The 26767-nt window shown below is 40.1% G+C and overlaps 1 protein-coding gene and 1 pseudogene across 6 annotated transcripts in view; both read right to left on the bottom strand.

Annotated features, from left to right (window-relative positions):
* Positions 1-26767, bottom strand: part of LOC149024276 (putative UDP-N-acetylglucosamine--peptide N-acetylglucosaminyltransferase SPINDLY) — a 93105-nt gene that overhangs the window by 15786 nt on the left and 50552 nt on the right. For all 6 annotated transcript variants that reach the window (XM_089144594.1, XM_089144591.1, XM_089144592.1 and 3 more), the window contains 3 exons: positions 17562-17626; positions 16123-16321; positions 15716-15910 (listed from right to left, as the gene is read on the bottom strand). In XM_089144594.1, coding sequence (XP_089000720.1) covers positions 15716-15910; positions 16123-16321; positions 17562-17626 — 459 coding nt within the window. The remainder of the gene's footprint in view (positions 1-15715; positions 15911-16122; positions 16322-17561; positions 17627-26767) is intronic.
* On the bottom strand, positions 1186-13707 carry LOC149024278 (putative ribose-5-phosphate isomerase 2 pseudogene; annotated as a pseudogene).

Here is a 26767-nt window from a genome sequence, read left to right as displayed (position 1 = left end):
CCAACAAGGTTCAAGAAACTTACGAAATCTCGAGAGTTATCTCGCCTTTTCAGCCAAGGGAGACAAAACCAGTGGAGAGACAAAAAAACTGACTACATCTCTCTCATATCTCGTTCATACCTTGTATATCTCCATCATACCTCGGGTATCTCGATAATATGGCAGTTACTGATGTAAACCAAAAGGAAGGGATTAATGAAATTGCAAAATTTCCTGGTTTTGGGTAATTCTAGGGATTTGGTTTTGGGTTGGGTAATTTTGGTAGCCGTGGGAGCTTCCAAAGGGGTTAGACTTTGGTATAAAGGATTCAGGGATGTGTGGGAAGGGTCTGAAATTCCTATGGGATGAGGTAAGAACTGAGGAGGGACTAGGAACTTCTCCAAGAATCTCTCTTTTCGTGTCTTTCTTTTTATTTTTTTCTTGCCTATATTTTTATCTTCATCTCCATCTGATTCTTGTTAATTTTCTGTCCTCTAACCAATCTTTCTTTTCTGGTGTTTTTTTCTTCTTTTTTCCCCTCTGCACTTCGTTTTCCAGGTTTTTCTGCCAGAAAAGAGCACCGAGAGGGATGAGGAGGGGTTTAAGGGGCATCATGGGCTGGGGAGGAGGCGATTTGATTCCAGAAGAGTCACAGTAGGCAGGGGAGAAGGTTCCAGGCCTAAATGGGGGAGAGAAGGGGTTTAAGAAGGCTGTGATGGCCTGGGAATGGTGTTCTAGGTGAGGAAGAAAGGTGGGCTGGCGATGGGGTTGAGAGCTGAACTGGCCGGGGAAAATTCTGATTTGAATTCTGCAACTTGAAGTGATGATCCACTTGCTGAAATCAATACTTGGAACTTTGCAAGATCAGAATGCTCTAAACAAACAACCGCAGGGTACGCCCCAAAGGAACCCTGCCAAACCTCGTTGGCTGTAAACTCTCAGATTTCTTTATCCATTCAAAAACTGAAAATTTCTGTGGGAGGTTTGAGAATTTATAGCCTTTTACAATTTAGAAACACAATCAAACTCTGATCCTAATTGACCACAAATTAGGTTCCATATCTAGTTAGGAACCTTATCTACTAAACTCATCCAGATAAGATTTAAATAAGAGACACTAACAAGGACTCTTAAATCTGAAACAAACATCAAAATAAAGAAAATAGCTCATAAAAGACCAAAAATACATCTAATGGGATGCGCATGGGCCAGGGAGGACCTAAACCCTCTTGGACCTCCCCCTCATGTTCACATCAGCTACCTTGATTGTATGTTGGATATATCTCAGCAAGAAGTGGCCAATATCTCAGTGAGGTCTCCCCAATTTCTCTGGAGATCTCAGTTTATCTTGGAATTTTATTGTATTTTAGGCCCAACATGTCATATGAACTTTGTAATTTGAACATTGATGATGAACATGTGCAGTGTACAATATCCTATAGTTTTTTGAGCTCTGAACACTAATATGTGTACAGTAGGTATTACAAGAGTGCGTCTTCAATGCAGGGGTTTTAAACTTGGAGTTGAGGGGGAACTCATATATATAATTGTTTTCTTATTAATCTAAGGCAACCAATGTGTTTAGAAGGCCTAAAATAGGCTGGAGAACAAAATGACCATTATAAGTCACCAACTTGTGCCATTGAGTTGGGAGGAAAAAATTCCCCCAACTTGCCAAGATCTTGGTTTTTTTGGCTCAGCAAGATGGTTCGTAAGAACGAGTTGTCAAACCGTTGTAGCCAAGACCATAGTAACCCAAGTGTTGTCAAAGCATCCATGTGCTTTTTCTTTTTCTTTTCTTTTATTTTCTTTTTTTTTCCCTCCCCCGGCGGTGGTGATGATCAGGCAACTGATTGCTACACTGTAAGGTGCTTCCACTATTGTCCAATCTATTGCAATACTAATAACTAGAGTAGAGTGGTTTGTCCAGAATATTTTATTGTAATTGTCCCACATCAATGATATCTCTTTTCTTTTGTCATAATATTATTACATATAAATAAAGGTTGGCTATGTCACTCAAACACAAGTTATGATTTCTCAAATCATTTAGCATGGTATTAGAGCAACAGATCTGACCCACAAATCTGACCACAGCAAAACACCCTTGAGCCCCACCACTCCTCTTACTACCTTCTGCCCCTCTCTCCAACCCAAAGACCATTGCCCCCTACCCATAGTGGTCCTAGGACCACTGCCAGGCCCCTGCCATCATAGCGAGAGGTCCTAAGGCCTTCCCTCCACAATCGTGAGGCTTCTCAGGCCATCGCTACTCAGCTGCGAGGTTTAAGGGCTCTCATACCCCACCGCTAGCCTTCCCATCGCCTTCTAGAGGACCCTAACATATCGCCTCCTCTCTGCAATCCTCCTAGGGGCCTTCGCAACTAATGAAAATCATGACACAATGTTAAAGGATCCAATTCAAGTGCTAGTTGGGCCGATTACAAGAGGTCAGGCTAAGAAATTCAAAGAAACGCTTAATGGACCGATTCAAACTACTTGGGCTGAAGCCAACTCGTGGAGGCCCATTGAAGGTGTTGACCAAGTTTCTCAAAGATGGAATTCCATAATTCAAACCTTGGAGCAATTTCTATGATACCCAAAAAGGATTGTTGCAATAACTGGCATGAGAAAAAGCAGCAATCAATTTCCTTGATTAAAGAGAGCAATAAATTGCCAGAAACACTCAGCTCCATATTTTTGGGCAACAATATAAATTGGAGCATGATTGGAAACCTAGCCTTTCTTTGTGGTCAAGAATGGCGTGAATAATGGAAGTATATATTGGTTGTGGTTGACTCTCCAAAAATATGGCAATTGGCTGCTATTTGTATCTTCCTTTTTTGAGTATTTCCCTTCATGTAATTTCTACTCTCTCTTCAAGATTATATTTTCTTTTCTTTGGAAGGACTTATTTCCTTTCTTTCTGGCTATCAGCCTGTATAATGTAACTGGAATTCTCATGTAGACAGAATAGTTTTAATACAAATTTGAAAGTTTATATTCTCTTTGTTTCTTGACCAACTTATTAAACTTATCAGGTTCCTTGGCGTCCAATCAAGACTTGTCAATCAGCCTTCCACAACTAATTATGGCGTCTTCACATACCAAGGTTCTTGCTTCATTATAAGCAACGGGTTGAGGTCTCACATCCTAATAGTTTTGAAGAACGGTCCTAGGTCCTTTATTCAATTGTCAGGCCTTGTATTCTTTAACGAGGTTCGCATCATTTGGCATCACAACTCAGTTTTACCCTCGGGTTTGTCTACCTTTTTCTCCTTTTCATCTTCCCATTGACACACCCAAAAAAAAAATTGTGCTGAAAATTTCGGTTAGGATGCTCCTACGCTAGCCGATTTATCCAATAAGTTCTTTCTTTCAGTCACTTCTTGTTCATGACCCCAAAAACAAAAAATAGCAAAAAATCTCTACAATGGAAATTTTGTTTTATTTTCAATTGTTTAGAGTTCTATTGTTCAATAAATCAATTCACCTCCAATACCCCCCAAAAAAGGGGGGTATTCCTCAGAGAGCCTCATCATCCCTTGTTTCTTCATGTTGTTGCTACCTTAGTGGTCTTAGTTTTGAATTGCTGCCAGTGATTCAATCTTGTTTGATTAGTTTTAAAAGAACTAAAAGAGAACATTGAGTGGAAAAAGGCAAGATTGGTGATCATATTAGAGGGTAAAAGCCAAATTGTTTTAAGTGAAAACACAACTGTAATTAAGTGAAGCATTCATAGAGTACTCAAGGAGTGGCAGATCCGAAGTTGTTCATTGGAAGCCATGATAGGAGAGATGAGAAGAATGACTAGGGCTGCTTAGTAAATGCATAAACAGTTGGGATAGGGTAGAGAATGAGCATATGGCACAATCAAAAAATGCTCCTATTCTGAATAGAAGGGAGAGACCTTAGCGAAGGGAAGTAAGGAATAAGAACATGAGAATGATGGCACTAGTTTTGATGAAAATATCGAAATTCAATGGTAGTCCAAGGAGATATGGGCGGAACCGAGCAGATAACAATTTGGGCAATATTAAGATGAAAATTCCTTCATTTCGAGGAAAGAATGACCCGGAGACCTATTTTGAATGGGAGAAGAAAGTGGAGTCAGTTTTCGATTGCCATAACTGCCTTGAAATGAAAAAAGTAAAACTTGATGCCATTGAGTTTTCTGATTATGCTCATGTGGTGGGATCAATTTGTATTAAACAGGTGGCAAAACAGAGAACGTCCAACAGAGACATGGCAAGAAATGAAAACCATGATGGGAAGACAGTTTGTTCCAAGCCATTACTATCGGGAGCTATACCAAAAATTGCGAAGTCTTAGGCATGGAAACCGGAATGTGGAGGTTATCAAGAGATGGAGGTCATTATGATTCGTGCTATTGTGGAAGAAGACCGAGAGGCGACAATGGCAAGGTTCCTACTTGGCTTAAATCAAGAAATCCATGATAGGGTGGAAATACAGCATTATATGGAGTTAGAAGATATGGTGCACATGGCCATCAAAGTAGAGCAACATATCAAAAGGGGGGTAGTACACGTGGTACATAGTTTGAGCACTTCTCCATATTAGCTGAGTTATGCAAAGGAGGAAAAGCCACCTACAAAGGCTAAAACTGAGCCAAAGCAAGAAACAACCAGCCATGGTTCTCAAGGTAAATCTGATCCTTCCACCTCTCAAAATCGTGACATTAAGTGTTTTAAATGTCAAGGCAGGGGTCACATTACAAGTCAATGTCCAAACAAAAGAGTCATGGTGATACGAGACAATGGTAAGTTTGAAACCAACAACAAATCAGAATCCAAGTCTATGCCACCATGGGAGGACATGGATGAGGAAGAATGTGCAGCTGAAGGAGAACTATAGGTGGCAAGAAGAGCCTTAAGTGTACACATCAAAGAAGATGAAGAAGTACAACAAGAAAACATATTTCACATGAGATGCCACGTGCAAAACAAGGTATGTACCCTGATTATTGATGAAGGTAGTTGTACTACTGTTGCTAGCACTGCCATGGTTGAGAAGTTAGGACTACCAACAATAAAACACCATAGGCCATACAAGTTGCAGTGACTCAATGATAGTGGACAAGTAAGGGTGCACAAACAAGTGCTAATGGCTTTTCACATCAGGAAGTATAAAGATGAAGTTTTGTGCAATGTTGTTCCGATGCAAGCTGGGCATTTCTCGCTAGGACGTCCATGGCAGTTTGATCATCAAGTTAAACATGATGGCTACAACAATAAGTATTCATTCATATTTGATCAAAAGACAATCACTCTAGCTCCCAAGGCACCAAAGCAAGTCTATGAAGATCAAGTGAGATTGCAAAAAGAAAGTGATCAAAAGAAAAAGAGTGAGTGAACAAAAGAAGAAAAAAAAAAAAAGTGAAAATCAGAGAGAGGCTGAGAAAAGTGAAAGAGTAAAAGCAAAAGAAAATCCAGACATTAAGAGAAAATCAAAGAGAAAACAAAGAGTTTCTTTGCAAAAGCGAGTGAAATTAAGCGAGTGGTGTGTGCAAATCAGCCGATTGTACTATTGTACAAAGAGGCGTTCTTAAACTCTAACAAAATTAACCCTGCTTTGCCCTTTGCCCAATTCTGTTGTTTCTCTTTGCAAGAATTTGATGATGTCATTCCCAAGGAGATACCACATGGCTTACCACCTATTCGAGGGATTGAACATCAAATCCATTTTGTGACCGGTGCTTCCATTCCAAACCGACCAGCCTACCAAACTAATCCAGAGGAGACTAAGGAGTTATAAAGGCAGGTTAACGAATTGATGGGAAAAGGGCATGCGAGAGAAAGCATGAGCCCATGTACCATTCCAGTGATTCTGGTTCCTAAGAAGGATGGGATTTGGAGAACGTGTGTTGATTGCTCAATCAACAACATAACGGTAAAGTATCGACATCCTATTCCTTGCTTAGATGATATGCTAGATGAATTGGACAGTGCTTGTGTGTTTTCTAAAATTTATTTGAAAGTGGCTATCATCAAATAAGGATGAATGAAGGAAATGAATGGAAAATTGCTTTTAAAACAAAACATGGTTTATATAAGTGGTCAGTGATGCATTTGAAGTTTTGAACTAACCAATGCACTAAGTACTTTTAAGTGAATAATGAACCATGTCTTGCGTGCTTTCATAGGCAGACTTGTTGCTGTCTACGTTGTTGATATACTTGTTTATAGCAAAACCTTAGATGGGCATGTTATGCATTTAAGATCAGTTTTGGAAGTACTAAGAAAGGAAAAGTTGATTTCTAACCTTAAGAAGTGCACCTTTTGCACCAAAAAGCTTGTGTTTCTTGGTTTTGTTGTGGTTGCACAAGGAATATAAATTGATGAAGAAAAGATTTGGCAATAGAAGTGGCCAAAACCCAGTTCTGTTACTCAAGTAAGAAGTTTTCATGGCTTAGCAAGTTTTTACCAATGCTTTGTTCGGGACTTTAGAAGCATTGCGGCGCCTTTCACCGAAGGGATCAAGAAAAATGCACCATTCAAATGGTAAAAGAAACAAGATAAGGCATTCAAACTCATCAAGGAAAAAGAACTAATGTGTCGTTACTTATTTTACCTAACTTTGCAAAAACATTTGAGATTAAGTGTGATGTTTCGAGTATAGGCATTGGAGAAGTTTTGATGCAAGAGGGAAGACCGATTGTCTATTTTAGTGAGAGTGGGGCAGCTTTGAGCTATTCCACTTATGAAAAAGAATTGTATGCATTGGTTAGAACACTCGAAACTTGGCAGCACTACCTTTGGCCTAAGGAGTTTGCAATCCACACAAATCACAAGTCATTTAAAGCATTTGAAGAGCCAACACAAGTTGAGTAGAAGACATGCAATGCGGGTGGAATTCATTGAGACATTCTCCTATGTCATCCAATATAAACAAGGTAAGGAAAATTTGGTAGCCAATGCACTATCTCGATGGTATGTACTAGTTTCTAATCTTGATGCTAAGTTACTTGGTTTTGAACACATTAAAGAATAATATCTTGTTGACCATGACTTAAGTGGGGATTTTCATAAATGTGAGAAAACCATATATGGTAAGTACTTTAGGCATGAACATTTTCTATTTAGAGAAAATAAGTTGTGTGTGTCTAACTGTTCTCTAATGGAGTTGTTAGTAAGGGAATCCCATGTGGAAGGATTAATGGAGCACTATGGAGTTGCTAAGACTTTAGCTATTTCACAGGAACATTTCTATTGGCCACGCATGAAGCGGGATGTTGAGAGCCTTTTGTGGTAGGTGTATTACGTAAGCAAGCTAAGTCTAAAGGTGCAGCCTAACGGCTTGTATATTCCTTTACCGATTCCTAGTGCACCTTGGATTGATATTTCAATGGATTTTGTGTTATGCTTGCCAAGGACTAAATGGAGTAGAGATTCAATATTTGTGGTTGTGGATAGATTCTCCAAAAGGCCACATTTTATTCCAAGTCAAAAAATGGATGATGCTTCACATGTTGCTGATTTGTTTTTTAGGGAGATCGTGAGATTACATGGTATGGCTAGGACAATTGTCTCAAATAGAGATGCTAAGTTCTTGAGTTAGTTTTGGAAGACCTTGTGGTGTAAGTTAGGAACTAAGTTATTGAATTCTACTACTTGTCATCCATAGTCTAATGATCAAACATAAATGTAAATAGGACTTTGACTACTTTGATGAAGGTTATAATTAGAAAGAACATCAAAACATGGGGAGGATTGTCTATCCCATGTTGAGTTTGCTTATAATCGTGTTATTCATTATGCTACTAAGTTCTCACCTTCTGAAATTGTTTATGCATTTAATCCTTTGACTCCATTGGATTTATCTCCATTATCTATTTCTGAGCTTGTTAATTTGGATGGAAAGAAACGGCTGAATTTGTTAAACAAATCCATGAGAAGGCAAGACTTAACATAGAGAAGAGAACGGAGCAATATCAAAAACAAGCCAACAAATGGCGACATAAGCTGATCTTTGAACCCAGGGATTGGGTTCGGTTGCACATAAGAAAGGAGTGGTTTCCGGCTCAAAGAAGTTCCAAGCTGCTACCAAGAGGGGATGGACCTTTTCAAGTCCTCGAGCGGATCAATGACAAAGCATATAAGCTCAATTTTCCTGGTGAGTACAATGTTAATGCTACTTTAAATGTTACTGATCTAAGTCCATTTGATGTAGGTGATGATTTGAGGACAAATCCTTTCCAAGAGGGGGAATGATGAAAATCATGATGCAGTGTTAAAGAATCCAATTTAAGTGCTAGTTGGGCTGGTTATAAGAGGTCGGGCTAAGAAATTCATATAAGCGCTTAATTGACTAATTCAAGCTATATGGGCTCAAGCCAACTCGTGGAGTCCTATTGAAGGTGTTGACCAAGTTTCTCAAAGATGGAATTCCATAATTCAAACCTTAGGCTGCATTTGTTTGTTAGAATAAAGGTGGGCTGGGAAAAAGCGGGGGCGGGAATTTTGAAAAAGCAAACTTTTCCATTAAATCCCAAAAGTGTGATTTGTTTGGTTGATGGGGGTGGGAAAGCTAGAGACCCTTAAATTAAGGAAGCTTATCTAGTGAGGTGGCATGCTACCTTTCCCACCCCGTGCCTTTTCAAAACCCCACAAAATATGTGGGATTTTGTGAAAAAGTGTGGAAAACCAAAAAGTGGGACCGAACACTTTTCCACAAAATCCCTTCCTTTCCTTTCCTTCTCCCTCACCCCATTACACATGGGGCCCATATGTTTTTTTTTTTTTCTTTCCACCCCACCGTTGCAAACAAACGCAGCCTGGAATAATTTCTATGATATCCAAAAAGGATTATTGCAATAATTGGCATGAAAAAAGGCAGCAATCACTTTCCTTGATTAGAGAGAGCAGTAAATAGCCAGAAATGCTCATCTCTATATTTTTGGGCAATAATATAAATTGGAGCATGATTGGAAACTTACCCTTTCTTTGTGGTCAAGGATGGCAAGAATAATGGAAGGACATATTAGCTGTGGTTGACTTCCCAAAATATGGCAATTGATTGCTATTTGTCTCTTCCTTTCTTTGGTATTTCCTTAAGGTAATTTCTACCTTCCTTTCTCTTCAAGATCATATTTTCTTTTCTTTAAAAGGTCTTCTTTCCTTTCTTTCTGACTATCAGCCTAAATAATGTAATTGGAATTCTCATGAAAACATAACAATTTTAATACAAATTTGAGAGTTAATATTCTCTTTGGTTATTGACCAACTTATTGAACTTATCGGGTTTCCATGGCGTTCAATTTCAAGACTTATCAATCAGCCATCCGCAACTGATTGTGGCATCTTCACATACCAAGGTTCTTGCTTCATTATAAGCAAAAGGTTGAAGCCTGACATCCAAATCCTTTTGAAGAATGGTCTAGGGTCCCTTATTCAATCGTCGGGTCTTGTATTCCTTAACAGGGTTCGCATCAGCTACCTTGTTTTCCAATCTTCCAAAAACTTTTTTGCCTACTGCCTCCCTGCTATCACTTTTCTCCTTTGATGGTGAGCACTTTTCTCCTTCCAAGTGTTTGTTTTTTCCTTATTAATGTTGTGATCTTTTGCAGATCAATGATTTCTTTGATTTAGTGTAATGGCCTCTGAATCTGTTAGGTCCGCTAATTCTAGTACGTCTGGAATAGAAGAAATTCTAGTTTCACAATAACGTGATTTCTCCCCATTCCAAATGACCTCTGTCAAACTTAGCGGGACTAATTATCTACAATGGTCTTGTTTCATTTCTCTTGTAGTGGGTGCTCATGGCCTTACAAGTCATCTTCACGGTACATCTATCAAACACTCCACTACTAGTATAGCATAAGACAAGTGGAACACTGATGAATGCTTGGTTCTGGGATTTCTCTTTAATTCCGTTGAAACTAGTACTACATAAAATTATCTCCTCATTCCAAATGCTGCCACGACATGGAAGGTTGGGAATGATGCTGAGTGTATTGAGATTTAGTGAAAAAGCCCATCAACTACAACCATGGTAGGAAGTTTCGGCGAATTTTAGCCAAAACTTGGCGAAATTCGCCCAATTCAACAGGTATTGAAATAAAAAAGCCACTGAAATCGATAATTACTAAAAATCGTCGGAATATTGCCGACAGTCGTTAGATATCTCTTTCTTTTGTCTGCAACTCAAAGAAATGAGAAACATAGAGAGGGCCTTGCTTTACCTTATCTATTGAAATACATTGTGATTTAGCAAATGCGTCAATCATCTCAAACCCTAACTGGAATACCTTGTGATTCGGTGAATGCATCGATCATCTCAAACCCTAACAGGTTTCAAAAGGATTAGAGAATAAAACATCTTCTGCTATTCTTCTCGTGGTTAAACTCTGAATCTTCCATTTAAAATGAAGAAAGAGTGAAAGAGGGATGCAACAAAATAATACCTAAGAATTTTTTATCAGCCAAGTTATGGTATTCTTGGAGTTAGGATTGGGGAATGGCAGGATTTACGATCATCAGAACTATAAAACACAGAATCGCAACTGCCCATACATACATAGTTCATTTCTTGATACCTTCAGGAGAGACACACCAAAAAGCCCCACGGATACAAACAAGAAACAAGGATTTCGCTGTTACGAGTTCATTGCTCCCCTCTTTTACCCTCACAGGTTCCTCTTCCTCCCAAAGTCTAACACTTCTACTCAAAATGAAATGACGAAGAAGTCCGCATAAAGTATAGACTTTGATGTGCATATGTGTAGTGCACTCCACCGTCAGCTAGAATCACCGAATTGCGCCTGAAATATTGGCGAAATCTCACATGTACCTTGGCTACAATAGAAGAAGCTCACTCTGGCCCAATACTATAATACACTCCATGGATACAATTAGACTCTTGATTTCTACGGACACTTCAACCTATGTGCTGATGTTGCCATCTTGCTGCCTATTAGAAGTGGGAGGATAAACTTTGTGTCTATAATTTCTTGGCTGGACTGAGCGAAGAGTGTGATCAAATACAGGCTCACATCCTCTCATGATAACCTTTTCCATCCTTGGAGCAAGCCTATACCATGGTTGACATTGAGAACGGCCGTTGGGAAGCGATGGTTCACACTCCGATGCCAGAGAGGTCTACATCAGCAGTTGGAAGAGGAGGCTCTTAGACACGCACAAGGGATTCTTCCCGTACCCTAGGTAAGTGTGATTATTGTGGCTAAGAACGTCACACCAAGGACAAGTGTTGGAAGTTGCATGGTCAACCAGCTTCTTCCTATAGATGAGCATTAAATCCTAATCGAAGTGGAAATCCTCAAGCATCTGGCCATCTGCCCATCAAGCCAATTTAGAAGATCAAAATGCTCTAACACCTATTTCCTCAAATGAACTCCAACACCTTCGTCAATTGATGATCAGACTCGAAGCATCTTTTTCTACATTGAGTTCCAATGCAAGTGTAGCTTCCGCATAGTTCCCTCCTCTGAGATTCGTCCCACCACAGGTACCTACGATTGTCACAATGTCACCACAAGTCCTTTCTCATGGATAATTGACTCTGGGGCAACCGATCATATGAATGGTTCTTCTCCTCTGTTACAACTTATTCCTCTGTTCGTTTGAATTATAATGTGTATATTGTTGATGGGTCTCTTTGCCCGTCTCTAAGAAGGGTTCCATCATTAGTTCACCTTTACAATTGTCCTTAGTTTTGCATGTTCCTAATTTTTCTACTAATATCTTATCTATCAGCAGCATCACTTGAGATTTGAAGAGCAAAATAAACCTTTTATCCCTCTCATTGTGTGTTTCATGACCTAAAAACGGGGCTTATGATTGGCTGTAGTATACGACAAGGGTCTCTATATACTGGACAAGTTTCCATCAGCATTAACTACGGTCTCCATATCCAATTCTCTTGGTCTTCTTTTTTTTTCACTTTACTATAGTGGTATCGTCATTTAGGCCACATCCCTTTACCTACTTTAGCCAAACTTTTTCCAGATTTAATTAAACGTCGTAATTTAAATGACTTCCATTGTGATGCTTGCGTTTTGGCAAAGCAAACTAGACATGTTTACCCGGTTTTTAATAACCATAGTAATATTTCATTGTTTGTTATTCATTCTAATGTGTGAGGTCCATCTTGCATTGTTTTGACTTTTGGTTATTGTCGAATTGTTACCATTATTGATTGTTGCATTAAAACCACGTGGGTTTACTTGCCTCGCCAAAAAAGTGATGTTTACTCACGTTTTAAGATTTTTAATAAAATGGCCAGGGAAAATTTCAAAGACGTCCCAAAATAAATAGTGAAAATAACACAGCCCAAAAATATATTAACCTAGCAATCACCTCCCTTTCCATTAGAATGGTAAATCGATAAGAGGAAAAGTCAAATATATCCTCAGTACTATTTCTGTATTATAAATTAAATTACAATTTTACCCTATTCTATAAATTATATTTAACAAAACCAATATATAATATATCTTTTTTTCTTCCCCATCAAAACCCACTATCTTTATTCCTCATTTCTCCTCTTCCTTTTTCTCCCCCCCCCCCCTTCTTTTTTTCAAATCGGTGACTACAACAAAAAGGAACAATCTCAACCCAAAGGGAACCAGCTTCAACTCATCAACAATGACGACAAAATTCCTGCAAGCACCATCGACCATCTTTTCCCTCAACAATGACCCATCACGAACCTTGACGAGATTCAGATAAGGATCAACCTCATCAGCACCATCAATGGCAAGATCAGTGACCAAATGCGAATCAAGATCCAAAAAGGACTCTTAACAACGTCACCAGTTCATGGGTTTTCTTCGATGTGGGTATTCCATCAATGTTCTTCAATTTCCCTTCTTGAAAAAGCTCTCCTATTTACTCCAGTACTCCACAGAAAAATTAGCAGTGGACCCAAATCCTAACCTAAAAGGATTCCTGATTCCACGAACTCAACCGCCTTAAATGCAGCGATGCGCTTCAATTTGTCCTGCATTGGGAACAATTGGCAGTAGAGGTGGAGAAAGAGACGACAACGAAACAAGGGTTGAAGATAAAGACAAGCAAACCATTATGGGTTTCCCCAGGAAACGCGAGGAGGCGATCGTCATATCAAATCCTTGTACACAAATCAATGAGCCTTGGAAACGGAAAAGCAGGAAACTTAGAGTATTGAGAGTTGCAAAGAAGATATGAACGAATGCTTCCATACCCTTGTGGACTTCCGTGTCAATGGTTATTAGTGTCCTAGTCTAAGTGAGTTTCCTACTAAAGTTTAGGCTTAACTAGGAAAGTGTTGAGAGTCATATTTGACTTTCTTTTTCTAATCCTTATTATAAATATGTGCTTGTTGGTACAGTAGAATATGCAAATTCTATCGTCCAACCTGTTCTTCAATTATTCTCTCTTCTTCCCCGATCTCTCTTTCTTCTTCTCCAACTAGTACTTGTTATAAATCTTGGGATTGTTTGTGTTGCTTCTATATAGGATGAAGCCACCATTGTGCACAAAGCATATCAACTCCCTTCTATCTACCTAAGGCCCTCCTCAAATATCTAATATCATTTCTCTACGCTTACCTATGGCACATGCATTTGCATGCAGAAGTTTACAAATGTGTCTATGTCATAGTTGTCAAGACGTCGCCTAGGCGTTCTGGCCCTTTTATTGGTTTACGTGACTTGGAATCACCTTGGTTTTCGTTGTCCTCTATTGCCTCGCCTTCACAACTACAGCGTCTGCCCATATATATATATATATATATATATATATATATATATAGAGAGAGAGAGAGAGGGGGGGGGGGAGGGGGCCTTCATGCAAGAGGGAGAGAGGGGATAAGAAAGGCTTATCATGTGTAAAAAAGCTATTAGCTACAGGAAAACTACAACTTTGCAAACTTTCAAGGAGTCAAAGACATTGGACCACTGATTGCTTAAGTGTGGAAAAGCTATTAGCTAGAGAGAGAGAGAGAGAGAGAGAGAGAGAGAGAGAGAGAGAGAGGGGGGGGGGGGGGGGGGGCCTTCATGCAAGAGGGAGAGAGGAGATAAGAAAGGCTTATCATGTGTAAAAAAGCTATTAGCTACAGGAAAACTACAACTTTGCAAACTTTCAAGGAGTCAAAGACATTGGACCACTGATTGCTTAAGTGTGGAAAAGCTATTAGCTAGAGGAGGTAATGAATTTGTGGCTCTAAGTTAGCCAAATTAATCCCCACGTAAATTTTACTTACTCTGTTAGTCTAAATTCGAATGCAAAGGTGACGTTATAGGATTCATTTCCACTATGCCATTAATCCTAAAGGTGAAATTCTACGATCCAATTCTTGTGTCTTAAGTCCATGGAACACCAGTTTAATGCAACTAAAAATTTAGTCACATATACTAACCACGTGAATGTATTCCCATCAAAACCCTTTTTCTTTTCTATACTCATGATCTACCATCCAGCCATTCTAGTAGAGATCAAAAGACTAATATTTCCAAAGCCTAGGTTGGAAAATACCATCAATAACAACAAAAACTAATTGATAGTTTGATACACTAAGCAAAGTTTTCTTTATGCATAGAGCACCACTAGAAGATGCCAGAAAAGCTAGGTAACTGACCCCTTGTCATTTTCATGGTTTGAAATCTCGTGAGATATTTCACTATTTTAAGAAAGCGAGACGAGATTAAAGACGAGATTAGAGAGTTCCCATATCTCGCCCCGAGATCTCGCGAGATGGCAAGACATGGTCCAACCAGTCAAACCAGGCCCTTTTTAAAGCCTCTTCTCGTACGAGAGAACATCTCGCTAATCTCAACACCCTTTTGGCCGGATTTTTGGGGGGATTTCAGCTGGATTTCCAGTTGCAAACATCTTTAGTACATCTACAACATCAAATTACTATCATTCAAGCTCATTTCAACTGGATCTTCAAGAAAGTAAGATTTTTTCCCAAACTTTGATTTTTTTTTTCTAATATCAAGTTCTACAATAGGTGTGTGAATGTAGCCTAAATATGTGTTGATCTACTAGATTCAATCTACGCTTTATGGGAAAATTCTAATTTTCTGTTATTAATTTATTTTTTTGGATTTTCGTACTTAAAAAAATATAATTTCCAAGAAATTATAATAAAAAATTTTGAAAACTACTTAGGTTATGAATGTGATTTCTAATTTATGTTAGACTACATTGGAAGGGCTACAACCTCATGTAGTCATTTTTTTTTCATGCACATAGGGTTGACTTAGAAGTCATACTTAGGGTTGTTTTTTCACAAATACAATGCCGCCAATGTGTTTAGAAGGCCTAAATTAGGCTAACTACCAAGTTTCAGCCAACCAAGACACTAAAACCCACCGAGATGAGCCATCAAGTTGCCCCAAAAAAATGAGCAGATCTCGGCTTTTGGAGGTGGTGAGATCTCAATCGAGAGCGATTTTTTTTATCATGGTCAATTTTTTTGGGTGAATTCCCTTGTCATCACTAGATTGTGCATTATTCAGGCATGGAAAAGCTATTTAGCACGGACTTCTAAAGAGGGGGAAATGATGAAGTAAGCTACGTAGAGGATCTTGGCATTCTCCAAAATGTTTTCATCATATAAATTGAAATCACAATAGGATTTACAAAACTACTGCATTTGCAAGATCTTCAATGCAAAGAAAAGCAAATAAATGACGAAAAAGGAATCCATGAATCAAACAAACTGAACAGAAGACCAAGGAAAATCAAGAAAAACATCATAAGGATGCCAATACCTGGACAGGTGCCGGTTTGCAAGCCATCATTCCTAATTTATTGTTGGATGTATGACCTGAGAGTTCAACCAAGATGTCAACATCATCTTCTCTAACCATATTTGCGACCTTTTTCTCATCAATCCCAAAAATATCTCTCCATAAGCCACCCTTTCTCAAAACCGTCTCTTTAAATCTAGCAGTCTTGGCATCTGCCTGCACCAAAGAATGAGAAGCTAACCAAACCATCAGAATGTGAAACAAAAATAAGATAAGTCCATAGTGAAATTTTCTCAATACTCTCACTCTTTACTCAAACCATTTCACATATGCATTGGTAACAATAAAGAAAAGAAATGCCCTTTTACATATCAAAATGAAGGGTAGAGTCATTACGAAATAAAAGTGCGATTCCAAATTAACTGTACCTTTACTACTGCAGAATACACAACCACCTTGTAATTTGAATAATCATGATGGACAAGTGGTGCTTCAATGAAATATGATACTGAATGAGTAAAATAATCTGGAGAAACATATCCAACAACAAGTGGCCGGTCTGGGTCCTTGAGATTGTCCCAAGATGCATACTGTGGATATAACTTCATAAACCGCCTTCCCCAACCCCTGAAAACAAGTACCATATTCAGACAGATGCTTCTAACAAGCAAATCTTTACTTATTAGTAAAAGTGTGCATATTCAATCAACCATCATGTACAGTTCAATCAAGTGGAAAATTCTTGCTGGTCAAACAATTAATGGTGTTTTCTCGATAATCTGAAGCAATAACTAGCAATTTGGAGAGAGAAATTTCACGCTAATGATGCTACCAGCTAATGTGCAGGTACCTGATGAGATAAGACTCAAGAAGCAAACATATGCAAAAATGAGATTATACACCGAAATGGATCTCCAGGTGCAAAAGACTTTCTCCGTCTAAAAAGTAAGACACAGGCTAATTATCTAGAGATGGATAAAAAGAAAAAAAAATTAATACAGATTTGCAGAAGAAATGAAAAGAACAGAATATATTTGTTTGATAGATTAATAAATCCAAGATAAAGGAGACTTTTGCAGGCACCTGCACGTGAAAGAGAGAGCTCGTAAAATGTGCAGGTTTCTCAACTTGGAGAGTTTTCTCAGTTCTCACTAAAAGCTGAACCCTTTTTACCAACCCAGTATCAAATTTTGAAATGGAGTCATCTATTTTCTGTACCCAACCAAATGGGTAGACAATTTTAAGACCTCCACTTTTTCTGTTCTATGACAACTGAACATAGCCAAAGTGCAGATCAACCAGCAAAGATTCTCATGCACAAATTCTTTTAGGCCAAAGATCTGAGAAAACTTGCAAGGATCCCTAACTAGGTATCAGAGTTCATAAAAGAATTAACAGTAAAAATAGTAAGGGTTGGTGATCTTGCACTGTGCAATCTTGAATCACCCCATCCAATATTGATCTAGATCAGCCAGGAAAGAACATCCAATATCAAGTTTGAAAACCTTGGTCACATGATTCAGAACTCTCTTTTAGTGACAAATAGATGACAGAAAAATAAAAAAACAGATCAGTGGTACACATGTTAAAAACTATGCACTTAATCAAGAAACATGTGCATGCATAAGTAGAAAGAGCAGAGTTAACTGATCTTAGAGCCAGCATTGCTATTCTACTCCCAGTAGCCTCCACACCTGTGGATTCTTACTCCACGTGCAGATTATTTTTCAATATAAAAACCTGAAATGATGTGGACCTCTTAAAGGTGACAACCTGAGGTCCACCAACATTCTTGGACCAGCTTAGCATTTTTATGAACCCTAACTTCATTGAAAAATAAAGGTTTCCAGATGAGAACCAATGTTACCTGTGAGCTTCAAAAAGTTTATCATCATTGCCCTCATTTATGTAATTCATCGCAAGCAACCGGTTCTGCAAGAAGCTCATTATAATCCATAGTAAGAATTAGAAAAGAATCAGTACAAGATTTTATTCGTTTATAGTCATCAAGAGCATTTTCAATATACATATAAATATTAAACCCTTTTTATTGGTAACACTGAAAAGTATTAAACCATGAAGCAATGACAGATAAGCAAGATAAAGAGCAGTTGAACTCAAGCAGTAATAGCTCAGAAGACACTAAAGAGTCTGCATCACCAAAACATGACTTTTTCGCTTAAAATAACTTCAGCATTGGACTGTATGCATGTTGAACCTTTTGTTCATGAAGTCTTCAATGTAATAGGCCACTTCAATATCTGCATATGGAATGCTTTTACTAGGATCTAGTTTTCTTTTTCTTTTCCTTTTTTTTTTCGGGGGGTGTGGGGGGGAGTGGTTTAGTTTAACTGAACTAGGTCTTTGTTGCTCATTTAAGTTGCAAATATTTGTTATATAGGGTCAAGAACCTTTACCACCTTCTAAGTCTCCCAGAAGTTGTCAGAAGTTGATAGACCTCTCATAACTAAGGTGTACAAGCGTAAAAATAAAGAGAAGAGAATACTATCACTTCCGGTGGCTGAAGAAGACAAAAGCAATGGAGGGACAGCTGGCGACATTCTATTGGATAACAATCATTACTCTGCTCTCAGCAGTGCTGCAGAAGAGACAGGCCACGTGGCAGGGGATGATTGGGAAGGCATGTAAGAGTTTGTTAGACCAATTAGGGTATGTAAGGAGAGGAACAAGGAGGAAGAGGGGGGGAGAAAAGAGAAGGAACAAGCGAGGCTTGTGGGAGAGGGAAGACCTCTCAGAGGAGCTCTGTTGTGTGGGAGTTATTCTGGTTATCTGTTGAGTCTTTTACCTTCTTGTTTATATCAGATTAAGTAGTAGATAGTAGAATCAACTTGTATTCTTAATATTGTCAATTCAGATATTACTACATGAATACAGCTACTGTTCTTGGTTGTTTTATTTAAACCATACTGTTACTGTTAACATTGAATTGCATTCAGCAACTAGAAGAGTATCTGGTTCAGTTCTTGGTATGGATTAATGAAGTTACAGCAAGGTTCTATCATCGTGGTATCAGAGCGCGTTAATCCCAGGGAATGGTAAAGAGTCGAATGGAGTCCAAAGTGGAGATTGTGGAGGCGAGTGTGAGGGACTTGCAGATCCAGCTCGTATTGATCGATTCAAAGTTGGACAAAGTCGAACAGAGTAATACAGCATTTTTAAGTGAGATGAGAGCATACCTGTTAAAAGGAAAATCGCTGGAAGTCGAAGAAACATCGCCTGAAATCACCATAAACAGGGGGGAAAACACCGTGTTACCGGAACGACAGATTCCGACCTCTGCTGGTTGACGCGATTTCTTTCCCAGATATCTAGAACTTTCCATCTTCAGTGGAGATGACCCACACGGGTGGACAGCTCAGGCAGAGAGGTATTTTATGCTTCAAGGATTGACGGAAGCAGAGAGATTACAGGCCGCCCTGATTTGTTTTGAGGGATCGGCGTTAGGCTGGGTACAGTTTCGCGAACTCCAGAATCCTTTTCAGTCATGGGCAGAGTTGAAGCAAGAGCTGAGGAAGAGATTCGGATCAACTCAAGCTAAGTCACCACTCGAAGCGATTATGGAACTCTGGCAGGATAACACCGTCGTCGAATATCGTGGCAAGTACGAAGCTCTTGTCGCCGCTGCCGGCGTTAAAGAGGATGAATGGTTGCAGGGAGCTTTTCTATCGAGGTTAAAAGCAGAGATTAGGGCAGAATTAACGTTATTCCAACCGAATGGGTTGGCCCAAATTATGGACCTGGCCCAGTCAATTGAAGCCAAAAACCAAGCCACTTGTGGGCCTAAAGCGTTAACAGTGGCCCAACCCATTTCTAGTTTGATATAGCCCATCAGTAACCTGATACAGCCTGCGGCCCAACGATCCATTGGAGTAAACCGAGTGAATCAATCAACTGCACGATCCATTCCAGTGGGTTCAACGAACCACACAGGCTCCGGTTCAAACACAGCCACTCGACCAACCGTAGGGCAGGCCAACTCGAACCCATCGTCGTCTTTAGCGAGTGTTTCTGCAACCCCTGCAACTGGCGGCAGTAACAGATCCAAATGGTTAACTCCAGAGGAAATGAAAGTGAAAATGGACAAGGGGCTTTGTTTTAGATGTGACGGTCCATACTCTAGAGGCCACCAATGTCCGATGAAGCAGTTGCGAGTGATGTCGTTCCATGAGGGAGAGGCCAGTAGTGAAACGGAAGACATCGTCGTAGCCATCCCTGCGGGTGACGATACTCTTGGTGAACCAGTGATTGAAGCGGAACTCTCGCACAACTCGTTGGCTGGTTTCGACTCACCTCGCACTATGAAACTACATGGGCACATAAACGATACATCAGTGGTGTTGCTCATCGATTGTGGAGCAACCCATAACTTCATCTCATGCATGGTGGGAGATCTCTCGAGATATCTCGTTTTTTCACCTTGGCGAGACGAGATGGAGGTCGAGATCTGCGAGTTGGGATATCTCGCCATATCTCGCTATATCTCGCCATATCTCGCCATGGATCTCGCTGGAACTCTCAATTTTTGCCTTTTTTTTGTAGATTTTGGCTGAATTTTCACTTGCAACTACTCTTAGCACATCTACAACAAGGAAGATCAATCATTCTCTACTTGTCTTATGAATTTATGATTTAATGACTTATATAGAACTTCTAATGGTTGTATAATTATTTTATTCTTGAAAATTGAGATTGTGATACTCATATGGATGGAATTTTGATAACATTTAAGTTAGTTGATGCATTTGATATACTTGCTTTTCATTTATATGCTTTAAAGGTTCTATATTACATGTTGTATAACATTGCATTCCCTAATCCTACTACATTTCGGTTTCACACTATGGGTAGACTTAGAAATCATACATAGGGTTGTTTCTGACAAATCCAAGGCCACCAACGTGTTCAAAAGGCCTTAAATAAGCTAAATACCAAGTTTCAACCCAATTGGGACCCTAAAACCCCACCGAGATGGGCCACCGAGTTGACGCCAAAAAATTGTATATCTCGACCGAGATCTCACCGAGATGGGCGAGATCTCACCGAGATGGGCGAGATCTCTCTTTTTCAAGGGGGCGAGATCTCTCTTGAGAGCGAGATCTTCTACCATGATCTCACGTACCATGGCAGAGAGACTCGGCTTGAAGATTGAGGGCGAGAAGCATTTTTATGTAACATTAGGCGACGGCAATAATGCTCGGGGGCAAGGGATCTGTCACGATGTGCCTATTGTCATCAACGGAGTAACATTTGTACAAGAGTTACTACCTTTCGAATTGGGTGGCGTTGATGTCATATTGGGAGTAGAATGGCTATCGGTATTGGGCGATGTACAGAGTAATTGGAAGCTCCAAACCATGAAGTTCATGTGGGAGAATAAACCAGTACAGTTGAAAGGGGACCCTGCCTTACTTAGACTGGAAACAACCCTGCAACAGCTATGGAAGACAGTTCAGAAAGAGGGCGATGGATTTTGGCTAAAACCGATGTCAACAGATAACCAAAATATTGCAGATGTTAGTAAGCAGATACAAGAGATGCTGGAGGACTTTAAGCCACTGTTTGCGGAACCCAGAGGGCTACCACCACGCCGATCCTATGACCACTCAATACATATGCCCAACGACAGCAACCCACCAAATCTCAGGCCATACAGGTACCCCCATTCACAGAAGGATGAAGTTGAGAGGTTAGTCAAAGAAATGTTAGCTGCTGGGTTAATACGAACAAGTGTCAGTCCTTATTCGAGCCCAGTGTTGTTAGTGCAAAAGAAAGATGGCAGTTGGAGATTTTGTGTGGATTACCGAGCACTTAACAAGCTAACAATCCCCGATAAATTTCCGATACCAGCAATAGATGAATTGTTGGATGAACTAGGTGGCGCCAAAGTGTTTAGTAAGCTCGACCTCAAGTCAGGGTACCATCAAATCAGGATTATCGAAGGAGACGAAGAGAAGACAGCATTTCGAACTCATGACGGACATTACGAATTCCTCGTGATGCCTTTTGGGTTATCAAATGCCCCAGCCACTTTCCAAGCTCTCATAAACGAGGTATTTCGAGAACATTTGAGGAAATTTGTGCTAGTGTTTTTTGATGATATCTTGGTGTACAGCAGGACTTTCGAAGACCATTTGAGTCACTTACGAGTTGTCTTAGGTCTCCTAACTCAACATTGCTTGGTGGTAAACAAGAAGAAGTGCTCATTTGCGGTCACCAAATTAGACTACTTGGGGCACATCATCTCTTCTGAAGGGGTAGAGGCAGATCCACAGAAGATACTTTGCATGATGGAGTGGCCACTACCAAAGAATATCCGAGCTCTTAGAGGGTTCCTTGGCCTCACCGGATATTACCGACGATTTGTTCGGGATTATGGGAAAATTGCAACACCTCTCACCAATTTGTTGAAGAAAGAGGCTTTCCAATGGGATGATTTAGCCACACAAGCATTTGAAGCTTTAAAGGCAGCAATGACCACTGTACCTGTACTTGCTATGCCTGATTTTACGAAGGAATTTGTAGTGGAGAATGATGCTTCGGGAGTTGGACTAGGAGCTGTCCTTATGCAAGAAGGACATCCCATAGCTTTTTGGAGTAAGGCACTATCCCAACGAGCTCGTGCCAAATCGGTATATGAGAAGGAGCTGATGCCAATGGTCCTAGCTATTCAAAAGTGGCGCCATTACTTAATGGGGAGACATTTCAAAGTCCGAACGGACCAAAGAAGCCTAAAATATTTGATGGACCAGAAATTGATAGCTGAAGACCAGCAGCGGTGGATTATGAAGCTTTTGGGGTTTGATTTTCAGGTCCTTTATAGGCCCGGGTGTGAAAACAAAGCGGCCGATGCATTATCAAGACAAATGGAAGGTACAATACGCCTCTCTAGCTTGTCAGCAGCACTATGGGAAGAGGAGGAAGGCTTAGATTGTGAAATCCAGCAGTCAGAGCGCTATCGCAAGGTGATACAATCACTTCTCAATGGCTCCCCTGAGTCCTCAGATTATACCTTGCAGAATGGTACTCTTTTATAAAGGGCGATTGGTAATTCCTGAAAATTCGAGATTGATTCCTAAATTACTTGCTGAATTCCATTCCACACCTTTTGGGGGTCATTCCGGCTATTTCCGCACCTATAAAAGGCTAGCAGCAATAGCATACTGGATCGGTATGAAGCGAATGGTGAGAGAATTCGTGGCAAGTTGTGATGTATATCAAAGAAGCAAACATCAGGCCATGAAACCAGCAGGACTGCTTCAGCCCCTACCCATACCAGATCGAATTTGGGAGGATATCAGTTTGGACTTCATTGGTGGATTACCCAAAACCCGAGGGGGAGATACCATACTTGTGGTGGTGGATAGACTCTCGAAGTATCATTGCCATCACACATCCCTATACAGCCAAGGAGGTAGCTGGGGTTTTTAGCAAAGAAATAGTAAGGCTCCATGGGTTTCTAAAATCAATTGTGTCGGATAGGGACAGGGTGTTCATGAGCCTCTTTTGGAAGGAACTCTTCAAGTTGGCAAGTACCAACCTCAAGTTCAGCAGTGCATATCACCCACAAACAGATGGACAAACCGAAGTTGTCAATCGGGGATTGGAGATCTATCTCCGCTGTTTTTGTGCTAGGCAACCAAAGGAGTGGACCAATTGGCTGTCGTGGGCTGAATATTGGTACAATACCACTTACCATTCAGCTACTAAGATGACACCCTTTCAAATTGTTTATGGCCGAGAACCACCACCCTTGCTTAAATGGGAGGGCCATCACTCCAAGGTGGAAGAAGTTGACAACTATTTACGAGCAAGAGATCACATTCTCGATGAGTTGAAGACGAATTTGTGTGTGGCTCAAGATCGTATGCGCTATCCTGCAAATCAACATCGAAGGACTGTCACTTTCCAAATAGGGGAGGAAGCCTTTCTCAAGCTTCAGCCGTACCGATTCAAGAAGTTAGCCAAACGCCCCAATGAGAAGCTTAGCCATCGTTATTATGGCCCATATCCGGTTGCCGCTCAAATCGGTCCCGTGGCTTACAAGCTCATTCTTCCACCAACCTCCAAAGTACATCCAGTTTTTCATGTCTCTCAACTCAAGAAAGTGGTGGGCAGTAACATTACTACTCAGCCGCTGCCATCATGCCTAGCGGATGATGGGGAACTTCAACTAATCCCGGAGGAATTATTGGACATCCGCTACTCAACCCAAGGAACACTTGAAGTCCTGATTCAATGGAAGCAACTACCCAGCTGTGAGAATACTTGGGAGGATTTTTTTGAAGTGCATAACCAATTTCCTGATTTTCACCTTGAGGACAAGGTGAAACTAAAGGGAGGGAGTGTTGATAGACCTCTCATAACTAAGGTGTACAAGCGTAAAAATAAAGAGAAGAGAATACTATCACTTCCGGTGGCTGAAGAAGACAAAAGCAATGGAGGGACAGCTGGCGACATTCTATTGGATAACAATCATTACTCTGCTCTCAGCAGTGCTGCAGAAGAGACAGGCCACGTGGCAGGGGATGATTGGGAAGGCATGTAAGAGTTTGTTAGAACAATTAGGGTATGTAAGGAGAGGAACAAGGAGGAAGGGGGGGGGGAGAAAGAGAAGGAACAAGCGAGGCTTGTGGGAGAGGGAAGACCTCTCGGAGGAACTCTGTTGTGTGGGAGTTATTCTGGTTATCTGTTGAGTCTTTTACCTTGTTGTTTATATCAGATTAAGTAGTAGATAGTAGAATCAACTTGTATTCTTAATATTGTCAATTCAGATATTACTACATGAATACAGCTACTGTTCTTGGTTGTTCTATTTAAACCATACTGTTACTGTTAACATTGAATTGCATTCAGCAACTAGAAGAGTATCTGGTTCAGTTCTTGGTATGGATTAATGAATTTACAGCGAGGTTCTATCACCTTCTAAGTCTCCCAGAAGTTGTCACTAGATATGGTCGCTTGGGCTGCTCTTCCTCCTGGGGTTGCAGAACCTTCCAAGTTGAACTTTAACCACTCTGCTGAGGTAGACATGGACCTAAGGTCGGCCTTCTTAGCCTCAAAGCTTTTCAATGCAATCCAGTTGGTCACAAACCTTCTAATGCCCAGGGTAACTAAGTCACCACCACCCTTGTTCACAACATATGCAGTGTGCAACCATGGTTGTAGATGAAGGTGCTGATGTGTCTTGACCTGTGAAGCACTCCTTTCACAATCTTCAATTGACCCATGTCCTTAAGCATCAAATCGATATAGTGTGTAGCACAATAAGTCTAAAAGAGCATGTACATGGTAAAAAATTCGAAGGAAACTCAAGTTTCGACCGGGTGAAAATGGGAAACTTAGGTGGAAACTTGAGAAATTTCGAGGAAACCGAGGACTTTTCCGTACAAGTTTCGACATCAAGTTTCAATAGGTTTTAGAGAGTATTTTGGGGTGGGATTCTGTATTTAAGCTAATTAGAGTATAAAGAACACATTGGTTGTAATTTGCTAAAAAAATCAATGTAGATATGTAATTCAATGTACATAACATCAATGTAGAGTTGTCCGAAAAGTACATTATAAACTTAACTACTTAAGCACATAACAAAAAAATTGAAAATTTGGGAAAGCTACAAAATTTACAGGAAAAAATCCAAAGTTTCCACAAAATTTCCCAGGTTTCCACGAAATTTCCCAAGTTTCCCACGAAATTTGGGAATTTTTTCTCCTCAAGAACCAGCTGGTCCAACTGGGTTGAACCAAGTTTCGACAGGTTTCGACAAGTTTCGATGAAACTGGGGACTTTTTTTAGGTCCTCATGAGTTTCGTTTCACATTTTCCAAAATGCGAAACTGAAATTTCGCACATTTCGACCGAATTTTGTACCATGAGCGTGTACCTGACGTTTTCCATCATTTTCATCCCTGCCTTCTTTCAGTTGGAGCCATTATCAGTGACAATCTGCACCACATTATCCACTCCAACCTCTTTCACCACGCCCTTGAACAGCTTATAGATGTATTTGCACACCTCCTTGGATGCATCAATAGACTTGATGACCAATGTCCTCCCATCACAATTCAACATAAAATTATAGATGGACTACCTAGTGGGACCTATCCAATTGATGTAACCAAATTCTCGGGTTAGAGTTTTGTTGTTGTTTCCCTAGAATTTAGGGTTAGCCTAGAATGAATCCTCTTGAGACTAGCAAAATAATTAGCAATTTAGAGAGGGGATGGATAAAATTGTTAAACATGAGTTGGATTGATAGGGATTGTAGATATGGAGAAGAAGATAAATTTGGAAATAAATCGATATACTTTGAGATAACTAGAGATGGGCAATTGTATTATGGGTAAGGTTTTGAGTAAGATATGGTTTTATAAAATAAAATGGATTGGGATTTTAACAAATCGCTATGGGATGACCTTGAGATACCCAAAATTACCCTATGGTTGAAAGAAATAGTGGGGAATAGATTTGGGAAGGATTAGAAAAACTATGGGCTTAATCTATGATGAAAGGAAGGGACACCCTTTCATTCTTTCTCTTTCTTTCTCTTTCTTTCTCTTTTCTTTCTTTTCTTTCTTTCTTCTTTTCTTTCTTTTCTTTCTTTCTTCTTTTCTTTCTTTCTTTCTTCTCTTTTCTGATTTTCGGACCTGCCGCAAGACAAAGAAGGGGGAAAGAATGGGGGCCAAGAGAGAAAGTGAGACACCAAGGGGGAACAGGCGTTGCAAGGCATAGGGGATGACGCAGGGGTGGGGGAATGGATTAGGGAGGATTGCCGGGGGTGGGAGGGCTGGTGATCCTGTCACAAGGTTGGGAGAGGGGAGAGAAACTTGCAAAGGGTAGGGGAGAAGTGGGGGAAGGCTGCGAGTGGGAAAGGGGGAAGGGTAAAGAGATGGGGGCTGCTGTACTTACTTGTGAGGGTGCAGGACTTGTTGAACTGGTGCTGGAGATTGGAAAAAGACACTGCAACTTGAAGGTGAAGTCACTCAAACTCAACCGTGGCCCTTCCAAGGAGACCATGTTCCTTTTCCCTCAATTCTCAAATTCTTTATTCAATTCA

This window comes from Hakea prostrata, chromosome 2, assembly GCF_041222555.1.
Source record: "Hakea prostrata isolate BN-2017 chromosome 2, UWA_Hpros_2, whole genome shotgun sequence".
Lineage (NCBI taxonomy): Eukaryota > Viridiplantae > Streptophyta > Magnoliopsida > Proteales > Proteaceae > Hakea > Hakea prostrata.
The sequence above is the reverse complement of the archived record's forward strand: the minus strand, read 5'-3'. Positions and strand labels throughout refer to the sequence as shown.